This window comes from Malus sylvestris, chromosome 13, assembly GCF_916048215.2.
Source record: "Malus sylvestris chromosome 13, drMalSylv7.2, whole genome shotgun sequence".
In the NCBI taxonomy this organism is placed as follows: Eukaryota; Viridiplantae; Streptophyta; class Magnoliopsida; order Rosales; family Rosaceae; genus Malus; species Malus sylvestris.
The window spans coordinates 36,593,457-36,615,189 of record NC_062272.1 but is presented as its reverse complement, the minus strand read 5'-3'; the positions used below and the strand labels follow the sequence as shown (position 1 = coordinate 36,615,189).

At 39.1% G+C, this 21,733-nt stretch overlaps 1 protein-coding gene and 1 pseudogene across 1 annotated transcript; both read left to right on the top strand.

Moving 5' to 3' along the window:
- Positions 1–1,847: 1,847 nt before the first annotated feature.
- On the top strand, positions 1,848–12,373 carry LOC126595907 (ras-related protein RABA5e-like). The gene is made up of 2 exons (XM_050262292.1): positions 1,848–2,452; positions 11,642–12,373. Exons 1-2 carry the CDS (start codon positions 2,110–2,112, stop codon positions 11,962–11,964), a joined length of 666 nt encoding a protein of 221 aa, XP_050118249.1. The 5' UTR covers positions 1,848–2,109; the 3' UTR covers positions 11,965–12,373.
- A 6,476-nt stretch (positions 12,374–18,849) lies between these two features.
- On the top strand, positions 18,850–21,278 carry LOC126595909 (uncharacterized; annotated as a pseudogene).
- Positions 21,279–21,733: the final 455 nt, after the last annotated feature.

Sequence of the window (21,733 nt, the reverse complement as noted above, 5' to 3'; positions counted from 1 at the left end):
TTTAGCACATGTTTCCCCACTTGTAATAAACTAACAATAAAAAAAGAAACAAGTTGCATCTCCACCACATGCCTTTTCCCACTTGCAATAAAATAAATAAAAGAAGCAAACTAGCTTCTTTCACTACACATTCTTGCCCGAAAGCTTTCCCATCCACTTGCAATACATGCATGTATCTTGATTAAACAAAGGCTTGACAAACCTCCACCACCCAAACAAATGGGAAAAACAATATTATAGTGCCAAAACCCCCCACTTGCAGCCAAATATCTTTCCAAGTTAGTTTTCTTGTATATTAATCCTTCAAATACCATATTTTACCCAAATTGCCCAAATAAGTAAAAATGGGTATATTTTGAGTGCAAACAAGTGGGTTCGACAACGGAGAAAGTTTGGAGGATGGTGGCTGTATTTAAGGAGGACGAGGAAGAAGAGGGATGAAGGAGGGAGTAAGGGGAGGAAGAAGGGGGACGGAGGAGGGAGTGATATGATATTGCAACAAATTAATTCATAAGTTGAGATATGATATTGCAATAAATTAATAGTTAAGGTATGATATTTCAAAACATGAATTATGATATTGTGGTTCGACTTATAATTAAAATAGTTTTATGTAATTTATAAAAGTTAATGGAGTTAAGAGTGTGATGACAAGCATAGTCTGAAATATCGATAATATCGACGAAATATCAAGGATATTTCGGTTTTTTCGAATCACGGATATTTCGGAACATATCCATGTACATATCGACAATATCGATCATAATATCGGAAAATATCGCTAAAATATCGAAAATATTGGTGTAAAGGAAGGAAAAAAAAAAAGAAGAAAAAAAGGGAAAAAAGGGAGGAAAAAGCTAAAATATCGAAAATGTCGGTGTAAAGGAAGGAAAAAAAAAAAGAAAATGAAGAAAAAAAGGGAAAAAAGGGAGGAAAAAAAACACAGAGGGGATTTGAACCCCTCCCATTTTACTTCTCCAAGACTGTAACCACCATATATCACTTATGTTTTAGTGATAATATGCTAAAATATTTATATTTATATGAGTGGCATGTTAACAATTACATGCAAAACTATTTTGGGGATTTATCATTTGATGAATACTCTTCACAATAAACTTACTCTACACATAGAAATGATGAAGATAGTGAAAATTTTGAACCTCATAGGAACTTTATGTGGTACTAAATCACTCATATATCTTACCATGCAATGTATAAAGTGTAAAATATTGTAGTAAATCATTATATTTAAATGATTATGGTGTGTTTAATCTTTTTTTCATTAATTACTACATATTTTCTACACTTACAGTGTTTGCCAACTCGCTGTATAATCAACTTAAATCAGTTAAATCCATCATGTAATGCATTTCTTTCTAATTTTTTTTATAAACTAATAGATAATTAACTAAATAAACATTCTCCAAAGTTTTAATAAAAATTTCCAAGTTTTTCTTACAATTTCCGTGGTTTTTATTCAAGTTTTATCGATATCGATAATATCCCGATATTTCCATCAAAATTTCCATGTTTTTGGATTACCTGTATTTCCGATATCATCGATATTTTATACCATGATGACAAGTGAATGATTTCAAAAAATTCATATCACAAATTGATTAAAATTTGTTCATATGACAAATTAAAATATCTGCATGAATTCATATGACAATTCAAAAAAATTGTAAAAAAAAAAAAAAGGCCAAATCAAACCGTTACACCTAGAATTTATTTTCTTTAAATATTTAATAGAGGATGCAAATGTATTCGTAACCGCAAATCAAAGAATAAATTAGAAAAAGAAAGAAAATAAAAATAAAACAAGAAAAAAATGCCCGAAAATGTATAATGAAGGCACTACATGCGCGGTATGTCCGTCTGGCAGCGCAGCGCACATGCGCCATCCTTCCTCTCTCTCTTTCAGTTTCTCTCTCCTCCAAAATTTGACAGTCTACCATTTTCTGTCAAAACTCGCTTCCTCCCTCCCTTTCTTTCCATTCTTCACTGCGTGCTAAAATTCCTCTGCTGAATTAACTTCAACAAAGAAACCCAGGAAGCAAACAAAGCAGAGGAGAAGAAGCAAGAAAAACCCAGAAAGCAAACGGCATGTCGTCTTCAGACGAGGAGGGGTCTGGGGAGGAGGAGTACCTGTTCAAGATCGTCATAATCGGCGACTCGGCAGTTGGGAAATCGAACTTGCTGTCCCGCTACTCACGGAACGAGTTCAACGCTCACTCGAAAGCCACGATAGGCGTGGAGTTTCAGACCCAGAGCATGCAAATCGACGGCAAAGAGGTGAAAGCTCAGATTTGGGACACGGCCGGCCAAGAACGCTTCAGGGCCGTCACCTCCGCCTACTACCGCGGCGCGGTCGGAGCTCTCATTGTCTATGATATCACCCTCAAGACCACGTTCGAGAGTGTCGGCCGCTGGCTCGATGAGCTCAAGAGTAAGCTGCTTACACTACTGATTCAGATAAAGTTTTATGCTTTTTCTTTTGGTTATGGTGTTTTGATCTTGAAGCTAAGGTGCTTAAGTAATTGTGATAATTGTGGTTGTTGGGTTTGTGTTTGTTTTTGGTGAATGTGGGTTTTGGGGGTTGTATTGGGTGGATGTGATGGATGTGGATTTAGATCTTATATTATGATTAAGAATTCTCTGTTTGAAGACTTCTATCACAAGAAAGCTATTTTTTTTTTCTTTTGTTTTTTGGGTGGAAGTGTAAATTGTTTACTTTTGAATACGTACCCGTAGCCAATAATGGAATAAGTCTACTTTCATTTGGCTGTAGAATCTAGGCCGTAGGTACGTTGGATAGCTGAGAAAATTCAGATAACTTGATGCTTTGGTTGTTTTGTTGTGTCTTAAGATTTAGGGAGTTGATAAACTTAAAGACATATACATATCCTCGTGTAACACTTTGTGGTTGAATGTATGTGGTATGGCGTGTTAGCTTCTATACAGAGTATTAGTGGCTAAAGAGGGGTAATATAGGGGATTCTTAAAGTTTCTAAACAGCTAAAAAATTGTATATATTCAAGAGGTTTTGGTTGAAGTTATGATCTTAGATGCATGAATGACACTATAAGTATAATCTATTGAGGAGGTGTGAGACAGATAGTGATTGGTTGTTTAGTGTCTGAGATATGAGGGCTCAAGTGGTACATGTTTGTTTGCTGAATCTAAGAGCTTTGACCATCCAAATCTATTTGTGAGCAAGCAATCAATCAATCACTTCTATTTGTGAATTACATTAAACGTTTTTCTTACACAATCCAATTTTTATTTTCTACCATTTTTCCTTATGAACATCAATAGAGTCTGTTTTTGGCTTCTTGTATTAGCTAATCTTCTTCAAACTCACACCAGTATTCACGTTCGTCTCATAATTCTCTTGTGGATTTTTTCTTGGTGTTATATTTTCATGATGGTTATGATCAAGCTATTTATTTTGTTGACATTATTAAAATTCCTTTTTGCCATGATCTCCAAGTTTGTTTGAGTTAGCACTGATCACAAGTTGTTTTGAGTAGCCTTCTTTCTTTTTTTCTCCTCTGTATGTTAACCATGATACTGCAAAGTCGAGTCAGTTGTTTGTGTCCTAAAAACTATCGTTAGTACTTGCATAAATATAATTCCATTCAGCTCAAAATACTCCCTAAATCACTATGAATTACACTAGACGTCTAGAGAAAGCTAAATGTCTAAAAATCTAAGTCTGTCCTAAATGGACCATCCAAACAAACCACATGGGAAAAAACCGCTTAAAAACTTGACCAACAAGAATTTCTAGCATAGAAGGAAAAGGATTGGCATGAAAGTCTCTGTAGCATGGACAAATCCATATCCTTTATAGGACTATCCTGTATTCGAATTTCTTCCAAGAACTAAATTCCAAGAAGCTCAATGTGTTGATAAAGAAATTGATGGAAGCAATTACTACATTACTTTCATAGTAACCGGTATAAATGAAGAAATTTATTCATCGTGCCAAAAAATTTCCCAAATTTAAATTTAGCTCCATTCCCTATCTCAAGTTTTGACAACTGAGATGATGAAGAATAACCCTGACACATCTATTAACGACATTGAAAGGAACTCCTCTTGACAATCTGAGAATCCTACCCATTAGATTGGACTTTCTGCTTACTCCTAATGATTTAACACCAGTAAGAGTCTTGCTCAATAAGTTTGCAATGGCTCCATTTGATTTGTACACTAGATTCCACCGGATTAAGTGGTCCCATGTCTCATCATTGCCCTTGCAATGGAATTCCTCATTAAACACAGCCACCCTACTTGAGATTCCAAATATTGACCTAAAGTAGGAGTACTACTGAAACCAATTGAATCAAGCTGCGTCCCCACTCCTGGAAAGTCGACCTTTGTTTTATCAATCTTACCTCATTTTTTAAAGAACTGGATTCAAATACCCAAAATATGTAACCACATCACACCCTTCCTGAATGGTCATGATTGTCCCGTCTACGGCAGAGATTCATTGTGGTTATCTTTCACCAAATAATTGTCCAAAGTGAGAATATCTTTAGGCATAAGGATGAGATGGTTGGATTGTTTGCTTCTAGACAGATTTTGTTAATTACCTTTTATATTAGGATTTGGATTTAATTACGAAAGACAAGAGACTTGAACTAAGTAAGGTACATCAAGGATGAAAATGGAAATGTTTTAGCTGTAGAGAACGCGGTCAAAGACATATGGAGAGCTTATTTTCATTGTCTTTTCACTGAAAGACATGAAAGGAGTACTTTTTGGATGAGTTGAGTAACTCGGAAGAGTGGAAATTACTCTTCTACCTTCGAATCAAGAAAGAGGGAAGTGGTTATAGGCTTGTGGCTTTGAAAATGATGAAGCATAGAAAAGCAGTGTGTCGTGACAGTATACCGATCAAAGTGTGGAAGGTCTTGGGAGAGACGAGTATAGCATTGGTTAGAAACATCTTCAATACGGTTTTGTAAACGAATAAGATGCCAAATGAGTAGCGGAAAAGCACTTTCATGCCTATCCACAAGGATCATTGCAAAACCGACCGCAGTGGTTTCATAAAACCGACCCCATTTAGTGGATAAGGCTTTGTTGTTGTTGTTGTTGTATTAGGATTTGGATTTATTTCCAATAGGATTATGATTCTCATTGTAACCTAAGTCCTATACTCTATAAATAGAACCTTAGGGTCAGTTTATTGTGTGTGCCGACACCATTGGTGTAGAGAGTTTTCTCTTTTTTGGTTTTGGGGGGATTGTCACCATTTGGAATCATGAGTGCATGGCAAATTCATGGGTCTTTCATTTGGCAAATTTGTGATAGTTAATTTGTGAGTTTGAAGAGTTAGAGAACAATTTGAGAGAATCTCCTCCGCTTTGTTTTGTGTTCTCTACTCATTTGGCTCATTTGGTTTAGGATTTGTAACCTTTGTGGGATTTGGGTTTTTGAGAGTTTAAACACTCTTTTGTAATCTCCATTTGTTTAGTGGAATTATCCTCGTCGTGCTTCACCTCTGGGCATAGGCTTTTATGCCGAACCATGTTAAGCTCTTGTTTTCTGTTTGAGATTGTTTGTGTTGGGTTTTACGGCTCAAAATTAGGATGATGCAAAAAATTAGGTTTGTGTAACCTATTTGGTTTTGGTGTCCTATTTGAGTTTGAATTTTGACTTCTTAGTTGGTTACCTTGGTGGAGAGATTTTGTTAATTACCTATTTGATTAGGATTTGGATTTACTTCCTATTAGGTTTCTTATTATAACCTAAGTCCTATGCACTATAAATAAGACCTTAGGGTTAGTGTATTTGTGTGTGGCTCTTTTGTATGGTAATTTGGTGAGAGTCAATTTATGAGTTAGAGAACAATTTGGGAGAATCTTCTCCATTAGTTTTGGGTTCTCTACTCATTTGGTTTAGGGTTTGTAATTTGTGGGATTTAGGTTGTGAGAGTTAAATACTCTTTTGTAATTCCGTTTGTTTAGTGAAATTCCTCGCCGTGCTTCGCTCGTGGACGTAGGCTTTACGCCGGACAACGTAAATCTCTTTTGTTAGTTTGAGATTGTTTGTTTTAGCTTTCACCTACAACGTTAATATTGGTACTTTATTAGAATTCGCTTCCATTTGCGCATAAAAGTACAACAAGTGGTATCAGAGCCCAGGTTTTGGCTTGGGCTTTGCTTGGCAGTCACTATGAAGCCTTCTATGTAGTCGGTGAAAGTTGATATTGAAAAGTTCGACGGCAATGACTTTGGTATTTGGCAATTGAAGATGCGTGCTTTGTTAGTTCAACAAGGGCTTTTAAAGACGCTAAAGGGTGTGAAGGCTTTGCTGAATTTGTGGACTGATGAAGAAAAAGAAGATGTTATGGAGCGGGCACTTGGAGCAATCCTGCTGACTTTATCGAATGAAGTCTTGCGTAAAGTTAGTAGCATCAAATCTGCACCGGAGTTGTGGCTAAAATTGGAGAGCTTTGTATATAACCAAATCCCTTGCTAAACGGTTGTATTTGAAGAAAAGTTTGCATACTCTTCGTATGGATGAAGGTACCTCAATTCATAAGCATGTTGATGAATTCAATAAACTTATGATGGATTTGAAAAGTGTGGACTAGGGCTGGGCACGGGCCGGGCCGGGCCTATTTTTGAAGGGACCGGACCGGACCTGGAATTAAAGGAGACGGGGCGGGCCAGGCCGGGCATTACAATTCTGAAAATAGGAACCGGACCTTACCCGGCCCGGTTGAAACGGGCCGGTTCGGTTCTGGTACACGGGTCCTTTTTTTTTTTTTTTTTGCTGTTTAAAAATGTTTGTTGCACAAATTGCAATTTGAAAAAACTGCACAGATTCCAATTTACAGTTTACACATTCCTATAGGAAATTAACTTTAAGAGATGCAAGTTAACATACATAGTTGCACCTACTTTTTAAGAAAACAGAGAGCCTCTACCACTAGAACTCCTTGTTAAAAACCACCTGAACTAAGTGAACGAAGTAAATAAACAACAAACATGCTGGAAATCTGACTGCGAAGAAAGGAACAAACAAACAAACATTTGCATGAAGATTAAGGGGGACACTGAAAAGAAACAGAAAGAAAGGATTCACTTCTACTTGACCAACCCTATTGAAAACATAATGGCTAGACAGGGGAAAACTCTATGATAAACTTAAGGGGACTGTCAATATATTTCCCAAAATACAATAAGGAGCCACAAGACCATTAGATTGTTAGATCTTTTCCAGTAATGACTCGGTTATGAAAAACGAAGTGAGTTGATTGCATGCAGCATCACATCTTTGCCAAATAATAGCTATTAAAGGCAAAAATTGATGTAAAGATTTTCAATCCCATAAAATGCCAACGAATCAAAAACTAAAGACGTAAAATTTACACTTTAAAGGATAGCAAATGGATTAGCAGAAACCAGATGTACCCTAGTATACAAAGGGGAAATAGAAACATTGAAAATGAAGATGGGAAGAGACCTGAGATGAGATCTTCCCTAAGGCTGCTCGTAAGCTCTTCTGTATCTGTTTAAAATCTCGGCCTCTAAGTACTCCACTCCATATTTCTCTCCTATCTTCCTATATATCTATGACAATAGAAAAATATTCAATATATTAGCAGTCATAAAGACAGATAATCACGCAAGAAAAAGTTGAAATCCCAAAACCTGCAAAAGCTACAAACAACAACCAAAATGTAATTTTAAAAGGATAATTCCCAGGAATCCATTTCTATCACACAAAACACCAAAACGGAAAATGAAAGAAAGAAAAAAATAAGAAAGGACACAAGATCCAAGAATTTCTATGCAGTTAAACACAAACCCAGAAACCCAAAAGTTCAATTCATATACATACAAACCCAGAAACCTAAAGTTCATTACAATTTACATGCATAGATAGAAAAATTGAGAAATGAAAATGTGAGTGTGCATGTAAGGTGTTAAGCCCAAACCCAAAGCAATTTGACAATCAAATTCCCCTATAGGCTATGGCTAACACGAAGAAGAGTGCTGAAAAATTAAGCTGATTTAAGCAGAAGCACCTGATGGTGGTAGCGACGGCGGAGGTGGTGCCGTTGTGTTGGTCGCGACAGCGCTGTGAAGTCTGAGAGTTGGAGCTCGACGGTGGTGATGGGGTGAGTGATGGTGGTCGCAAAGGCGGAGTTGGTGGTGTTGTTGTGTTGGTCCCGACGACGGTGAGCACTGTGAGTGAGAGTGAGAGTTGGAGTCGAGGGAGTGAGAATCCGAGAGACTGAGGGTGCTTCTGGAACTCAGGAGGTGGAATTGGCTAGGGTTGAAACTGACGGTTGAGATTGGATGGAGAGATGATATCTTAAATCTCGTCCGTCCATTGTAACACAAACGGGCCGGTCCGGGTACCTGCGGTTCCTATACTTTTGGAACCGGCCCAAATCGAAAACTTCAATTACCCGGACCAGCCCACCCCAATCTGTTTTTACAAAATTAAGAACCGGCCCGTACCCGGCCCGTACCCGTATTACCTGCCTCGACCCGCGGGTCCAGGACCCGTTTGCCCAGCCCTAGTGTGGACGACCAAATTAGTGATGAGGATTATGCGATAACTTTGTTGTGTTCTTTATCTCCTTCGTATGAACACTTTGTCGATACCATGCTATTTGGTAGAGAAAATATTAGTTTGGAAGATGTTAAAGTCATTTTGAATTCTAAGAGTTAAAGAATAAAGTGTCTAACACACAAGATGAAGCTTTTAGTAGTTCAAGGAAGGAATAAGGAAAGGAGCAAGCTTGGAAAGAACACTTGTAGCTATTGTTATAAGGAAGGTCATTGGAAAGTAGATTGCCCTAAACTCAAGGGCAAAAAAAAGTGGTTTGATAAGTCTTTTGCTAGTGTTCATGCAAACATTGTAGAAAATCGTTGTTTTGAACTCCTCTAAAGGTTATGTGAAGAGGTGGAGCTTGGTACTCAAGCTCTTTGGATGGAGTGCAATTCGCACTTTTTGTTCGTATGTTCAAGCTTTTGCTTGGATTTTGTTTTGTATTTGTTAGTTTCAGTAATGGAATTTGTTGGAGAAGGCGTTGGAGGAAATTTAAAGTTTGAAGACTTTTGGATTTTTTGATTCTAGGTGGAGATTAGTTTCGAAAGAATTTGGTGCACATTTGCATTTGTATTTTGGTATCCCGAATTTGAAGTTTATATTTGATTTGGAAGTTTGCTAATTTCTCGCCGAGGTCGAGATTGTTGGGTTGTACAACTCAAAATTAGGATGATGCAAAAAATTAGGTTTATGTTACCCATTTGGTTTGGTGCCCTATTTGGGTTTGGATTTTGACTTCTTAGTTGGTTTCCTTGGTGGAGAGAAGGTATTTATAGGAGGAAATTTGAATGGACATGTGGGTAAGGAGACAAGCAACTACGGAGGTTTTCTTGGTGGCCATGGTTTTGGGGAAAGAAACAAGGATGGGGAAGCCATCTTGGATTTTGTAATGGCATACGATCTCTTCTTAGCCAACACCTTATTTAATAAGAGAGAAGAATATGTGATCACCTACAAGAGTGGGTCGTAAAAAACACAAATAGATTTTCTTCTAATAAGGAAGGGGGATCGTATAACTTATAAGGATTGCAAAGTTATACCGGGAGAGAGCTTGGCTAATCAACATTGCTTATTGGTGATGGATGTACATATCAAAAGAGAGAAAAAAGAACAAGACCTTGAAAAGTGCCCAAGGACTAGATGGTGGAATCTAAAAGGAGAAAAATAATTCATTTTCAAGGAGAAAGTAATTACCCAATGTGTTTGGGATAGAGAGGGGGAAGCTAGCCAAATGTGGGATTCCATGACTAGTTGTATCCGAAAAGTAGCAAAGGGGTATTAGCAGAGTCCAGGGGCTTTGCTCCACACTAAAAGGAATCTTGGTGGTGGAAGGAGGAGGTACAGACAAAGGTTAAGGCTAAGAAGGAATGTTGTAAAGCCTTATACATGGATAGGACCGATGAAAATGGTGAAAGATATAGAATAGCGAAGGAGGAAAAGAAAGCTATGAGAGAAGCTAAGCTAGCGGCTTTTGACGATATGTATAAGCGACTAGATACCAAAGAAGGAGAGTTGAATATCTATAAACTAGCTGGAGCAAGGGAAAAGAAGACACGGGACCTAAACCAAGTGAGGTGCATCAAGGATGAGAATGGAAATGTTCTTGCTATAGAGAACGCGGTCAAGGAGTGTAGAAAGGAGTACCTATCTACAAGGAGTACTTGTTTGGGGGAGGTGAGTAACTCAAAAGAGTGTAGAAATTACTCCTTTTACCGCCGAATAAGGAAGGAAGAAGTGTTTGTAACTTTGAAAAATATGAAGCATAGAAAAACAGTGGCCCAGATGATATATCGATCGAAGTGTGGAAAGTCTTGGGAAAGACGGGTATAGCATGGCTCACAGACCTTTTCAATAGGATTTTGAAAACGAAGATGATGTCAAATGAGTGGCGAAATTGCACTTTGGTACCTATCTGCAAGAATAATGGCGACGTACGAAATTGCATGAACTATAGGGGTATTAAGTTAATGAGTCGTACAATGAAGCTTTGGGAGAGAGTAATTGAGCATAGACAGGGTCTAGAACAACCAATTCGGGTTCATGCCAGGGTGTGGCACAGAACCGAGTGCAATGACGTTCTAGGATTCATATAGCCTACCCTACTTAGTGGGAAAAGGCTTTGTTGTTGTATGTGATGTTCAGTACACGTGTTTGTTCTATTTTTGTTTATACATGTCATACACCCCTTATCCTCTACTTCCGAGATGCAGACTGAACCTATGTCATCGAACTATTCTTTTTATCTAACAAAATCTATTAATTATATTTGTTATAAGAAGAGTATTGCTTTATGATGAGGAAGATTCCTAGAAAACGAAGATTATAATGCTATCTTTGTGATAGTCTTGTCATCAATTGTGGTTTTCATTTTTTACTTACATAAAAATAATTCACTGTCAATGATACTAGGACTATGATGCTTCATTTTCTGTAAAGACCCTTTCTCCACAGCTGTCCTTCTAATTACTTTTCATTACAGACAAAGGAACGCACGGTAATATCCTTTTAGTAGAAAGCAAAATGTGAAAAATGAGAAGTGTAGTGCTACTTCCACACCCTCTCGCCCGTTAGACCAACCAAAAGGTGCTTTTTTTCTATTCAGGTCATGGATTATGGCAAATTCTGTCACAAGATGATATATCAGTATTCTTATTGGTAGAGAGACCGTTATGTTTAGCAAAGAAGGGGCATACGTTCTACTTCTAGACACTTGCTCCTGTCACGGTTCTGTCACTAACATGGATTCTTATCTTGGCTATCATCAGTTCTATTATAGTGAAAGTGATCTATTCTTATATGAAATACCTACCTTGTGTCAATATTTATTTTTATCTTTCTATCATATTAGCTTTGAATGATTTTTCAAAACTGAGTCTGTACAAGAATTCATTTGTCTTACCGAATGTATTTATAGAATGTATCGTTGTTATATTATTTGAACCTTAAGTTTGCACAACTCTTTGCTTATTTATGATTTTTTGGTTATCGTACCCTCCATTTCTTGCTTTACTACTAAGTTCTTATTTGAGCTTTGCTTTAATCATTGGTGCAGCTCATTCCGATACGACTGTCGCGATGATGCTAGTAGGGAACAAATGTGATTTAGAGAATATTAGGGCTGTGAGTGTTGAGGATGGTAGAAGCCTTGCTGAAGCAGAGGGGTTGTTCTTCATGGAGACATCTGCCCTGGACTCAACAAATGTTAAAATGGCTTTTGAGCTTGTGATTCAAGAAATATATAACAATGTCAGCCGGAAGGTCTTGAACTCGGATACCTACAAAGCAGAGTTATCTGTGAACAGGGTCAGCCTTGTTAATAATGGAGCAGACGGATTAAAGAAAACCCAGGGCTATTTTTCTTGCTGTTCCGGGTGATATGGCTTATTTCTCCAAAAAGAAGACAAACGAGTGTAAGAAAGAGCACTTGAGAGCATTTTCAAGGTTGGTTATTCAATTTGGTTCGTTAATTGGTTTGTTTGTTTGCTATTGGGTAATACCTACTCAAAGGTTTCCAAACAAGTCGATATTATACATAGAAGTTCTCTTTTTAATTCATGTAAAACAAGTAGAATTTTTGTACTCTGTATGGAGGCCATGTAACTTCTATAAAATGAAGGCAGGCAACCATCTTCTTTTGTGTGATATTATTCGGTCTGATAAGCATATTAAGTTCAGCAACTAGACAGAAATTGTATGTGATTTAATAGTGCAGTGGAAAAAAATATCGAACGGTGTTATTCTGATTCGTGACATGCACATCTATCAAAGAGAAAAATTTAGCAGACTTTCTTTTGCGAGTTTCTGTATGTTCTGAATACTTGGTACAGATTTGTCCAAAAAAGAATACTTGGTACAGAAGTTTATCAATTTTTTTTCTTGTATTTGGTTTTCCAGCAGTTATATGTCTCTTTCGTCATTTGAAGAAATTGAATTTCATGTTGAAAAATAGATTATATGTATGCAGTGAAATATAAAGTAAATAAGACACAATATTTATGAGATTCGGCAAAGTGTGCCTACGTCTTCGGGGCAACATTAATACTTTCTTTCATTATTTGAAATAATAGAAGTACAAAATAACTTACTATTTTCTCTCTTCTCTCTTGCTTGTCTCATTGATATTTTCTCTTGCATACATCTTCTTTCTTTTCTCTCTTCTTTCCTTTCCTCCATATGCTCTCATTTTATAGGCAAAAGATTACTGTAGCAACAGTATTCGCTTTACAAACTTTCTTCTTATGAACAGGGCCGACCTTGAGAATTTGAGGGTCCTAGGCGAGCATTCGAAGTGGGGTGCTAGAGTTCTCTGACTCTCGACCCTTTGTACATTGACGTGTGTAAAAAAAATTCACTAAATACATGAAAAATCTATTTCTACGTCAAATATCATTAAAAATTAATATTAAAAAAAGAAAGATATACATCCTGTTGATACACAAAATCAGTGAGGACTTTGGTACAACAGAAAGTGTCAGGTTTTGTGACCTTCGTTTGGTTGCTTCGGTCACTAGTGAGGATAAGTATGTAAATGAATAGAGACAGAGAAAGCAAACACAAGATATACGTGGTTCACCCAGATTGGCTACGTCCACGAAGTAGAGGAGTTCTCATTAATTGTGAAGGGTTTACAAAAATACATAGGTTCAAGCTCTCCTTTTGTGAGTTCTAGTGAATAGTTTAGTACAAAATGACATTAGAGATTATTGTGGGAGAATGATCCTTATTTATAGAAGAGAGTTTCTAGTTTTGTTCTGACATTGACACGTGTCGTGTTGTGATTGGCTTCTGATGTTGACACGTGTCGCGCTGTGATTGGCTTCTGATGTCGACACGTGTCGCATTGTGATTGGCCTCCTGGTTGAAGGGAAGCTCTTCTGGGTCCTTGACGGTATAACGTTGATCGGTGCTCAGTAGTTTCAGGATTGGTCAAGTATGGTACAAATAGTGCTCCCCTAAGTTCTCGAGTGAGGGAAGCTCCTCCGTTGGGGACTTGCAAGATCCAAGCCATTGAGTAATCACGAAACTTCTAAGTACCGAAGTGTGGTATCATTTTCACTTACCTAATCTGTCTCATATGTAGATGTGGCATCTTCTCTGGAAGTACTTTTCCTCCATCCAGGGGTGATATCTTTAACCGATGAAGATGCACAAGGTAATGTATCAATTTCACTTGAAGCTTACTTGTAGTTTCGGGCTTAGTCAAGTGCAATACAAACCCTACATTAGGAGTCCCCCAAGTCGCCGAGCTAGGAGATTTGTCGAAGGAGGTAACAGACAAGGTAAGCAATCAGACTTCCAAGCAAGCAACCTGGATCGGAGGTTCGACTTCGGCTTCCTGTTGATTGTTCTCCTTCTCCTTATGTCGTAAATAGCACCAAGGATAAGAAGAAGCAAATGGAGAAGAGATGATATGAAATACTTTTGCTTTTGAAGAAGTAACTTTCCACAGGCTTATTCTTGAACTAGGCTGGAGGGTTTTCTGGTTCCCTCCAGAGTATAAGGCCGACTTAAGAATTTGAGGGTCAAAACAAGTCCATCAAATCTAGAGTACGTTCGACCTTGATGATATGGGATACTTTTGCTGTTGACAAAGTAGTAGATGTATCGGCACGTGTTCTGTTACGCTTGTCTCCACATGCTTCCTTGTATCCTTCTCACTTGCCCTATTTGTTCATCAGGCAGATGTGGTATCTTCTCTGGAAGCATAAGATGTTGAAGATGAGTACTCGAGAACAATGCCAGGTAAGTAATCAGGCAAGGGGTTCTAGGCAGTCAGTTCCTGACTAGAAGCTTGAATCCAAGTGCTGACTGATTACTCTCTTTCTCCTTGTCTTGTAGGTAAGAACAAGGCCAAAGGAAAAGACAGGGAAAAAGCATGATATGGGATACTCTTGCTTTTAACCCTGATGATATGAGATACTCTTACTCTGGTGTGGCTTGTTTGCAGAGGTATTATCGGGAGGAAAAAAAGCTGGGTATTTTGAGAGACTCTGCTGAGAGTGCCTTCTCGAATGCGAGAAAAGGTTAAGCATTTTTGCAGGTTTGCCTGTTCGTAGAGGAGGGAGGTCGACATATATAGGGATTTCCCAATAGCAAGTAGTAATGCTATTCCTTTACCCTTCTTGGTCACAGCAATGTAGTGGGAGCTGCCAGCTTCACGTGTTTTAACTTTGTCAGAGCACTTTGAAAAAGTGGTATGTGGTATCTGGAGAGCTGACGTTGCGTGTGAAGATTACAGACAAGCTTTATCTAAGGAAATCTGGCTCTCGAAGTTCCAAGAGCTGTGCCTCTTCGGTTTTCAAACAAGCAATCTCGTCGGGGATCCGGCTCTCGAGATTCAGAAAACGGTGCCGCTTCGGTTTTTAAGAAAGTAATCCTGTTGGGAGTCTGGCTCTCGAGATTCGGAGAGCGGCGCCGTTTCAGTTTTTTAGAAAGTAATTATGTTGGGAGTCTTTTCTCGAATGTGAGTAAAGGTTGGACGTTGTTGCCAGTCTGTCTTGCCACGGAACACGGAGGTCGACACACATAGGGACTTTCCAGTTGTCAAACAATGGTGCTGTTCCTTTACCCTTGTGGGTAATAGTAGGTTAGCTGGAACTTCGAAATTCTCGTGCCTAAACTTTGTCAGAGATCTTTGGCAAAGTTATATGTGGTACCCGAGGAGTTGATGTTGCGTGTGGAAAGTGGTGCCTCTTCGAAATCCGGAGAGTGGTGCCTCTTCGATTTTTGAACCAACGACCCTATTGCCCTTTCTTTTATAAGGGCACCAATTATGTGCAAGGAGTACATTCAGAGACTTATTGCTTGTAGGAATTTTCCCTTTACTTCAGAGATTTATTGCACCTCATTTCTCCTTCATCATTTCTGAGAATGTCTGGTCCATTCGATCGTCGTTTTGACTTAAACTTTGGTGAAGAGGCAGCCATGCCTTCTTAAGACAACATATGGCACCCCTCTTTCTTATCCCCTACTGGTCCTCTTACCGTTGGAAACTCCGTGATGAAGAATGATATGACCGCTGCGGTGGTGTCCAAGAATTTTCTCACTCCCAAAGATAACAGATTACTTTTCAAACGGTCTGATGAGTTGGCTGTTAAGGATTCTCTGGCTCTCAGTGTTCAGTGTGCAGGTTCTGTGTCTAATATGGCCCAACGCTTATTTGCTAGAACCCGCCAAGTTGAATCATTGGCGGCTGAAGTGATAAGTCTCAAACAGGAGATTAGAGGGCTCAAGCATGAGAATAAACAGTTGCACAGGCTCGCGCATGACTATGCTACAAACATGAAGAGGAAACTTGACCAGATGCAAGAATCTGATGGTCAGGCTTTACTTGATCATCAAAGGTTTGTGGGTTTGTTCCAAGGGCATTTATTTCCTTCGTCTTCTGGGGCTGTATCGCATAATGAAGCTCCAAATGATCAACCTCCAATGCCTCCTTCTTCTGGGGTTCTGTCCAGTACTGAGGCTCCAGATAACCACCCTCCGGTGCTTTCTCCTTCTGGGGCTCTACCGACTGCTGAGACTTCCCCTAAGCAACCTTTGTGAAGGCTCCCTCTTGTTTGTTTATTTTGACTCATGTATATGTACATATTTGTAGCTTATCGGAAATATTAATAAATAAGCTTTGCTTCATTTCAACGTATTGTGTTAAATACATCAAAGCCTTCTTTAGAAAGTTCTCTGAATTTTTTCTTTTGTTGAAACTTGTATTGTTGAAGCTTTGTGAGTGAAGCATGTAGTTTGAGGTAGTGTTCCCTTAATTTCCCGAGTGAGGAAAACTTCTCGGTTGGAGACTTGAAAAATCCAAGTCACTGAGTGGTTGTGAGACTTCCGAGTATCAAGGTGCAGTAGCATATGGTGGGAGTCCCCCAAGTCTTCAGGCGAGGAGAGTTGCCGAATGAGGTGTCTTGCTTGCTACTAATTTGTCAAAGTAACGAAGCCTTGTTTTGATGTCACACCTTCATATATGCCTTATCCAAAAATATTTCAAGCTGGTTTTAGCTTTGTGAGGGCCCAAAATTTTTGTGTAGCCCAAAACTGCTCATTTGTTTTCAAGCCCACGAAAAGAGGGGATCCAGTGCCTTGGTTCATTTTTTATTTGGTTGGCAAGCCCAAAGAGGAGAAGAGGTCTGTGCCCACTCCCCTTTATTTATTTTATATTAATTTTTTTTTTGTGAAGCCCAATGCTTTCTTGCTTCATGTCGGGAGGTAGAGAAATAATAACAATGAGACTCAAAGTCTCATCCCTTTGCCTGTGTCTTCTTCCCCATTTCCCTGGACTGTTCTCAATATGGCACTGTTCATTTATTCCTTTTGTCCGTCACTTTTTGTGGCCTTTAGCTTTTCTTTTGCTTTGCCTTTTCCTTTCTTTGCTGGAAAGGTTTTCATTTCCACTAAAAATCTGAATTATTCCAAAGCCATGTTGAAGGAAATGTGGGTGTTGGAGCCAAGGAAGTGAAGGAGGGAGTTAACGTAGAGGGAGCGGTAGCTCTTCAATATAACACCATTCTCTGTAGCTCAAATCGCAAGGTTGTCTTCATGAAAATTGTTCCTTAGCTTGTGAACTACAACATATCCAAATTTGAGATCCATTGGAGTAGTACAACTCCAGATATTCAGGTATGATGAGTGACTGTTCATCATTTTTCTGTTAACCCGTCAGACTTATTGTGAACTTCGAAACTTCATTTTCTATTGTTCAGATCAACATACTTTCTTCATAGAAGTTGTTCCTCATCATCTTTTCCATAACATATCAAAAATTCAGAACAAACTAACGGTTCAATATTTCCAGATCTTCGAAACACCGCAGCAGCTTTGAAGCTTACAGAAATCTGACCGTCATGTTTGGAGCTTCAACACTCTAACTTCCGTCGCTCAAATAGAAACATTTCCTTCGTGAAAGTTGTTCATCTGCTCAAGAACTATAAGATGTCCAAAATTCAACTCCACTGAGGAAGAGCAGGAGTTGCAGAAATTTGATAGATGGAAAGAGGCGGAAGAGGGAGAGGGAGAAAAAGGCTGCTTGGGTTGGATTTTATATAATTGTATGTCTGTTTATGATAGGGATATTGCGGATGTAAAACAAAAAATGTTTGTGTTTACTCATGTGTTGTTGTACAAGTTCAAGAGAATCTTGGTTTTGTGAACAAAATTTGTTTATTTGCCACAAGGTTTTGTGTTTGGAAAATAGTTTAATAGGTAAGGTTTATTGACTATAGATTTTTGCTTGGGTATATAGCGTGACTAGTTGAAGCTATTTTTAGGACACAAAACTTGAAATAGCTTCGCACTATCTTGATGAAGAGTGTGTGAAGCTTTTATATGTTTTGGTGTTGAAATTTTGTATTGTAGGTGAAGCTTTGGGGTTGAAGCTTGATAGGTGAAGCTTTATAGGTGAAGCTTTGGTGTTGAAGCTTTATAGGTGAAGCTTTTGTTGGCACCATAAATTGATTTTGCTTCACACTATCTTGATGAAGATAGTGCGAAGCTTTTGAGATTGATATTTGTCCTCCATTGATGAAGCTTTTGTTGGCACCATAAATTGATTGTGCTTCGCACTATCTTCATCAAGATAGTGCGAAGTTTTTTTTTTTTTTTTTTGATTGGTAGTTGAATCCCATTGATGAAGCTGCTATGTTCCCCCTTCCCTTTTTTTTTTTTTTTTTTTTTTGAAGGGGGGAACTGAAACATTTGAAATTTGAAACTCCCTAGTGTTAGAAGTTTGAAGATTTTCCATGTGGGGCTTTCTCATGGTTTGAATTTGAATTTTGAATGTCAATAGCCATGTTGAACTATATATAAGAAGGATAAGTTTCCATTCTTTACCTTACCTTCATTTGCTCATCTTGTAGTGATTTTTTAAGAGATAGTGCTCTTTACTTGAGAGGGATTCTGGCATTGCTTTGCTGCACCATCTTCAGGTTGGTAGTCTTCTCCACTAGATCGGATGTTTTCATTCTTGTTGAATTGTTTGAGTGTTCATGTATTTTGTTAAGAACATAATGAACTAGTTGAGCTTTTCTTCATGCCCTATGAGCTTCCTTATGTTTTGATCCTTCATGTAGTGATAGAGTTTGTTTCTGTTTGTTGTAGATGTCGGAGTCTGGAAGTCTTAGTGATGAGGGATCTCCTAGCTCTAGCTCTAGGTTTGAGCCTGCAATGTCAGGGTCTTCATGGCCTTTGTTAGAGTTTTGTACGAAAGAAACGTTGGATGATCCTTACAATTGTCAAACCTTAGCCAATATTGGTTCTTCCTCCATGCTAGTGGGTGAGGGGGTTGTTTGTGACACCATACCCATATTTCGCTCTGAGTTCACAGTGGACCATTTAGAAAATAACTTGTTAGATAGCGAAAAGCAGCTTGAGACCCTAAGGCGATCATGTAGTATCCCCTGTAGTGTAGGAATACGTTTGGTGCGTTGTGAAGAATTGCCGTCTGAGCCGCCCAAGGGTCATGTTATGTTCTATACCCAGACATTAATGACCTTGGGGGTAAATTTACCTTTGCATCCGTGGTTGCAACGGATGCTGTCTTTTATTGGTTATGCACCTAGGCAACTCAACCCTGGTTTCTGGGATACCTTGATCGGGTTTTATATTATTTGGATGGAGTGTGGATTAGGTAAGCCTTCCTTCCATCAGTGGCGCTACTGTTATAAGATGCGCCTGGTGAAAGCATGTGCTGGTTATGCCGAATGTGCATGTCGAAGCGAGAGAGAGCGTGTTGTCTTTGATAAGAGAAAGGCGTACTGCACATGGAAGAAACGTTGGTGCTTTCTTTATAATGATTGGGAGCATGCTAAGGGTGTCACGCCTGAGCGACGTGTTCCTACTCACTTCCAGACTGTAGGTTGTAATGTATCCATTTTCTCATTATTTGCTATTGTTGTGATTTTCTCTTGCTTCTAAGATTTTTCTTCATGCAGTGACACGAGGCACCATCAAACTCTCCGGACAAGAGCTAGCTGATGTAGAGAAAGTGCTGAGGGTGCCCAAAGAAGATAAACACTTGGGTAAGCTATGACCCTTGTTTCGAAAGTACGGTTTCCAGCCCTTAGTTTCCGAGTGCCAGAGACGAGCGAGTAAGTTGTATCCTTCACTTGATCCTTGTTCTTCCCTCATTTTTTTTTTATATAGATATATAATGTGGAGAAGGTGGGCAAGAAAGTGGAGACTAGCACCAAGAAAAGGAGAGTGCCCATGTTAGTTCCTTTAGAAGACATCCTGTTTCACAAGGAAGCTCGCAAGCACCGAGTGAGACCAATCATTAAAACTAAGTCTCGAGAAGAAGTCCTCAAGGTTGCTGCCTCGAAGAAAGCTGAAGCTGAGGCCATTGGATATGCTGCTGCCATAGTTGCCGGGGAAGATAGGCGATTGCTGCCTCTTCTTCCTACTATCAATCCTATCTTTCCTCCAGTTAGGGAGCACATTGGGCAGAAAGGTGATCCCAGTTCTAGCAGTGAGGGTAAAGATAAGGAAGAGGTTGGCAGTGTCCCTTGGAAGGATTTGAAGGTTGCCATGCGGCCAAAGGACTTTGGGTATATCAACAATTGCCTGGCAGGGCGTCAATTCACTTTCAATGAGCTCGGAGAGCCCTTAGCTAAAGATGAATCGGATTGCGACCGGATGTTGAAGCTGTCTTCATATGTGAGTGTTACTTTGTCATTTCCTTGTTTTCTCCTATTTATTAGCATTATTTTGGTAGCGATGATCGTCTTGTCATGCAGGTCATGGCTGAGTATCACGACAGACTGCGAGAGGCTGAGCGGTGCAAGGTGAAATTGAAAGAGAATAAGCAGCTTGTGAATGATGCCAGGAAGACGAGCAAAGCTTTGGCTGAGGCCATCCAAGTCAAGGATCAACATTTTGAGAGTTTGAAGAGGCGGAATGGTGAGAACTTGAGACTCAAGGTACAGTTGAAGGCGACTAAGAAACAGTTAGAGACAACTATGCTCGAGGTTTCCAAGGTTAAAGGGGAGTTGGATAGTGCCTTGGTTGAGGTTTCTGAGCTGAAGAGTAGTATCCCGACTGAGAAGGAAGCTGATGTGAAGGAGTTCTTGGGTTCCCAGGCCTTTCTCCATGTCGTTAGACCTCGCTGTACCCGGGAAGTTCACTTTGAAAAAAGGAAATGGATGGCTGTCCTTGATCGTTATGATGATGGAAGCGTTCTTCGAAAATATCGTGAAGAAATAGATGAGCATCATCGAAAAGGTGAAACCTTCGACCTTGCAGTTTATTCTAGCAGTGCAAATGAGTCTGACGATGAGGCTAGTGCTGATGAGCAGAGTCATCAGGGTGATGATGAGTTTGGAGATGCAGAAAATGGCGGTAGGACTCAGAGTGATATGATTAGGGGTTCAACCTCAGATGAGGATGACTAGAAGTGCTTTCACTTTCTGCATGTACTCTACCTGCACTAGTTTGTTGTTTGTATGGCATGTGCCATGTTATAAGCCTGAGAGTTTTTTTTTGTTTTGCATGTTTATGAGTGTTTGCATTATCAAGCAAGTGTTTGTATTATTAAGCTTCAAGTGTTTGCATTATCAAGCTTCATGTGTTTGCCCTATCATTGATGAATGTTTGGCTATGTTTGCATAGATCCTTTGTATAGTCTTGTTGACACATACTTAGATTTTATTTTGTATTGGAAACATTTGCGTTGAAGCTTCAACACTTGAGTGTTTCATTGCTCATAATGTAAAAGAGTTTAGGGCCGAGTTGGCTAAATCACCTCTTTATTGAATTTATACCAAATGGTCTTTGTTACATAGGATGCCAAACGGCTGTAGCTTAACACTTGTACAATGTGAGTCTATTTGTAATAGTACTTCAAGTGGTCAGCATTCCATGAATGGCCAAGGGTCTTGCCGTCAGAGCTTCTGAGCTTGTAGGAGCCAGGACGGCTGATGCCGACGACCTCGAACGGTCCATCCCAGTTAGGACTGAGTGTTCCTTCACTCGGGACTCTATCACAGAGTAATCTTTTCTTCAGTACCCAGTCTCCCACTTTGAAAGAGCGAGGTTTGACCCTTGAGTCGTAGTAGTTAGAGATGCGCTGCTTGTAGGCGACATTCGTCAGGTGAGCTTGATTTCTGTGTTCCTCGACTAGATCCAGGTTGATGGTGAGTTGTTTGTCGTTCTC